This window comes from Cebus imitator, unplaced genomic scaffold, assembly GCF_001604975.1.
Source record: "Cebus imitator isolate Cc_AM_T3 unplaced genomic scaffold, Cebus_imitator-1.0 Scaffold773, whole genome shotgun sequence".
NCBI lineage: Eukaryota > Metazoa > Chordata > Mammalia > Primates > Cebidae > Cebus > Cebus imitator.
This window is the reverse complement of record NW_016108088.1, coordinates 201,216-205,286: the sequence shown is the minus strand read 5'-3', so window position 1 is coordinate 205,286 and position 4,071 is coordinate 201,216. Positions and strand designations below refer to the sequence as shown.

The window sequence follows — 4,071 nt, the reverse complement described above, 5'->3', positions numbered from 1 at the left end:
CCCCTCTCCGGTCCAGCACCTGGGCTCCGGGTCTGTATATACCGACCCTCCCCATCCACTCATCCCTCTCTCCGGTCCAGCACCTGGGCTCCGGGTCTGTATATACCGACCCTCCCCATCCACTCTTCCCCCCTCCGGTCCAGCACCTGGGCTCCGAGTCTGTATATACCGACCCTCCCCATCCACTCTTTCCCCTCTCCGGTCCAGCACCTGGGCTCCGAGTCTGTATATACCGACCCTCCCCATCCACTCCTCCCCTCTCCGGTCCAGCACCTGGGCTGCAAGTCTATATGTACTGCACACTTATTTTGAAGTAATTATTAAGCATTTCTGTCCATAAGGGGAGTTGACACTGTGACTGCTGAGTCTGTCAGCTCTTTTCCAGCCACACATTTCTTTGCAGGTGTGCATATTCTCATGTGCAGGCCACTAAACCAGGACTGTTTTCATGCATGTTTCCTGATCTCCACTTGGTCATTTTCCATTTCACTTGGCCCTCGACCCTGCGTCCCTGCCCAGCTCTCACAATGGGGCTGACCCTAAGATCAGCCCATAGGGATGCTGGGACCAGAACTGAGGAGGCCAATGGCCAAGGCTACCCATCCAGTGTCTAGCAGGGAGGCTGCATCCGTGTCCCACTGGAGCCTCAGGCCCAGCAGAAGGCAGCAGATTTTTAAAAAGTCTTCCCTGTCTCCTTTCATAGAAGGAAGCTTCCCAACTCCCCATCACACAGTGAGGGCACGTGTGGGTCCTACGTGCTCCAGCACCCAGCTTGGTGGCCCACAGCCAGCTCTGCTCAGGCTCTAGATTCCTCAGAGGCACAGAGCCTGCTGGTTTACAGGAGAGGTCAGACACACCTCTTTGGTTTTCCTTTCTCATAGTTTCCCTAGTTCCATGCCTATGTGTTCAGTGCAGGGTGAACGTCAGAGTGAAGTTACTGTGACATTTCCACCTTGTATTTTACTGACTTTTATAAAATAAGAGCCAAACGGTGGCAACTTACCCAGTGAGTAAGCAGCCTGTCAGAAACAGCAGCCCTGCCAAAGCCTCCCTGCACAGGGACACGGTCCTGCCTAGGCTTCCAAGCAAGATGGCCTCCAATAAACAAAGTCCCAGTTCAGAGATGCCAATATTTCATACACACGATGACACTAAGGCCAAAGCCTACGAGTGGGGAACACCTTCAATTACCAAAGCACCTTGATTTCAGGAGGAAAAGTCTGTCAATTCCCAGTGCTTGCTAGAGTTAAAGCCTACGAGTGGGGGACACCTTCAATCACCAAAGCACCTTGATTTCAGGAGGAAGAGTCTGTCAATTCCCAGNTAAAGCCTACGAGTGGGGGACACCTTCAATCACCAAAGCACCTTGATTTCAGGAGGAAGAGTCTGTCAATTCCCAGTGCTTGCTAGAGCTAAAGCGGCCCACCCATACAGGACTTCCTCCCCTTAGGTCATTTCCAGTCCTCAGTGGTTTTTCAAAATCTTGGTCCAACTTCTCTCTGACCACCAAACAATCCTAAATTTGTAAGCATGTAATGGGCATTTTTTTTAATCAAGTGGCGAAGTGGAGGTTTGGAGGAGCTGAGTTCACAGGAACATCAGTTCCTTATGGAATACAAGCCCCAGTATCCACAATTGTTAGGAATGTCCTAAGAGGAGAAGTAAGACTTATAATTTTTCCTCACAGGCCCTCAACTGTGAATCCAAAAGTCATTACACACGAGCATGAACTACACACGCACTGGGAAAACGCCGTCACCTACATGCGAGCGTGAACTATGCACGTGCTGAGAACACGCTGTCACCTACATGTGAGCGTGAACTACACATGTGCTGGGAACACGCCGTCACCTACATGTGAGCGTGAACTACACACACGCTGGGAACACGCCGTCACCTACACGCGAGCGTGAACTACACACACGCTGGGAACACGCCGTCACCTACACGCGAGCATGAACTACACATGCGCTCGAACACGCCGTCACCTACACACGAGCATGAACTACACACGTGCTGGGAACACGCCGTCACCTACACGAGAGCGTGAACTACACACGCACTGGGAAAACACCGTCACCTACATGCGAGCGTGAACTACGCACGTGCTGAGAACATGCTGTCACCTACATGTGAGCGTGAACTACACACATGCTGGGAACACGCCATCACCTACACACGAGCATGAACTACACACGCGCTCGGAACACGCCATCACCTACACACGAGCATGAACTACGCGCACTCTCAGAACACGCCGTCACCTACACGCGAGCGTGAACTACACATGCACTCGAACACGCCGTCACCTACACACGAGCGTGAACTACACACATGCTCGGAACACGCCGTCACCTACACACAAGCATGAACTACACACGCTCTCGAAACATGCCATCACCTACACACGAGCATGAACTACACACGCGCTCGGAACACGCCATCACCTACACACGAGCATGAACTACGCGCACTCTCAGAACACGCCGTCACCTACACGCGAGCGTGAACTACACATGCACTCGAACACGCCGTCACCTACACACGAGCGTGAACTACACACATGCTCGGAACACGCCGTCACCTACACACAAGCATGAACTACACACGCTCTCGAAACACGCCATCACCTACACACGAGCATGAACTACACACGCGCTCGGAACACGCCATCACCTACACACGAGCATGAACTACACACGTGCTCAGAACACGCCATCACCTACACACGAGCATGAACTACACACGCTCTTGTAACACGCCATCACCTACACATGAGCATGAACTACGCACACTCTTGGAACATGCCGTCACCTACACACAAGCATGAACTACACACGCTCTCGGAACACGCCGTCACCTACACACGAGCATGAATTGCACACACACTCGGAACACACCATCACCTACCTTCTTTGTCACCCCGAGCACTGCCCATGAGGAACCTGGACACGAGGGGCGTGCTTGACAAGGACAGACACGTGGAAATGAAGACGCTCTGCGTGGGTTTGATCCGCAAGAGATGCCCCCACAGCAAGCCAAATGCAATCATTAACACTGTCATGTAACATGGCCCTTGTAAGGAGATCTTCCACACCTTAAAGAGAACACAGCAATTCACATGCTTTTTAGTGACAACAGGCAACGACAACACCACGCAGACTTTGTGCATTTCTACGTCCAGGAAAGGGGGCAGAGCCGAACTTTTAGGAAGCAACACTGAGGTCACACATCCATCATCATCTTAACATGATGAATACTCACACTGGGCTTCCTCAGTGCCAGGCACTGTCACAGGGCTGCACGCACACAATACACGCACACGTGTCCATTACACACACGCACTCTCTCCCCGTGTGTACATAAAACCTAATCCTCAGAACAACTTGAGGACAAGATGACAATTTCCCCCACTTTTAGATGAAAACGAGGCACACAGGTTAAGTGACTCATCCAGGGTCACGTGGTCAGTATGTGTTGGAAACAGGATGTGAACCCAGGCAGCGCGGCCCAAAAATCACGGCGCCTCTATCAGGTGCCTCGGGGTGTACTCAGCACTGTTAAATGAGATGGGAAAGGGGGGAAAAAAGCACATTTTGATCATAAAATAATACAAACTACCTATTTACATAAACATAAATATTACATATTAACCAAATAAATTAACCTGAACTCCTCCTATTCCACTTGAAGTACTCATGCATTTTTTTTCTCCTCATTGCACAGTCCCAATCAAAATAAGCATCAATTCCCTAATTCTAGGCCCTCTACTGAAAGTGAAAGTTGGGGGCAGTTCTAGAAGGAAAGGATGCAGGGGCTGTGTGGCTAAACACAGGTGTCGCGGAGCAGCTGGGCACAGGCAGCTCTGGGGTGCCCACCCGAGGAGCCCGCCAGCCCCAACATACAAAGGCAGCTCAAGGGGCACCCACTGACAGAGCCCACAAGCCCCAACATACACAGGCAGCTCAAGGGGTACCCACTGACCGAGCCCACCAGCCCCTACACAGGCAGCTCAAGGGGCACCCACTGACCGAGCCCACCAGCCCCAACATACACAGGCAGCTCAAGGGG

The 4,071-nt window shown here is 51.8% G+C and overlaps 1 protein-coding gene across 2 annotated transcripts in view; it reads right to left on the bottom strand.

The window, feature by feature from the left end:
- TMCO3 (transmembrane and coiled-coil domains 3) overlaps nt 1–4,071 on the bottom strand; it is a 60,157-nt gene that overhangs the window by 35,706 nt on the left and 20,380 nt on the right. For both annotated transcript variants that reach the window (XM_017519751.1, XM_017519753.1), the window contains one exon: nt 2,911–3,097. In XM_017519751.1, coding sequence (XP_017375240.1) covers nt 2,911–3,097 — 187 coding nt within the window. The remainder of the gene's footprint in view (nt 1–2,910; nt 3,098–4,071) is intronic.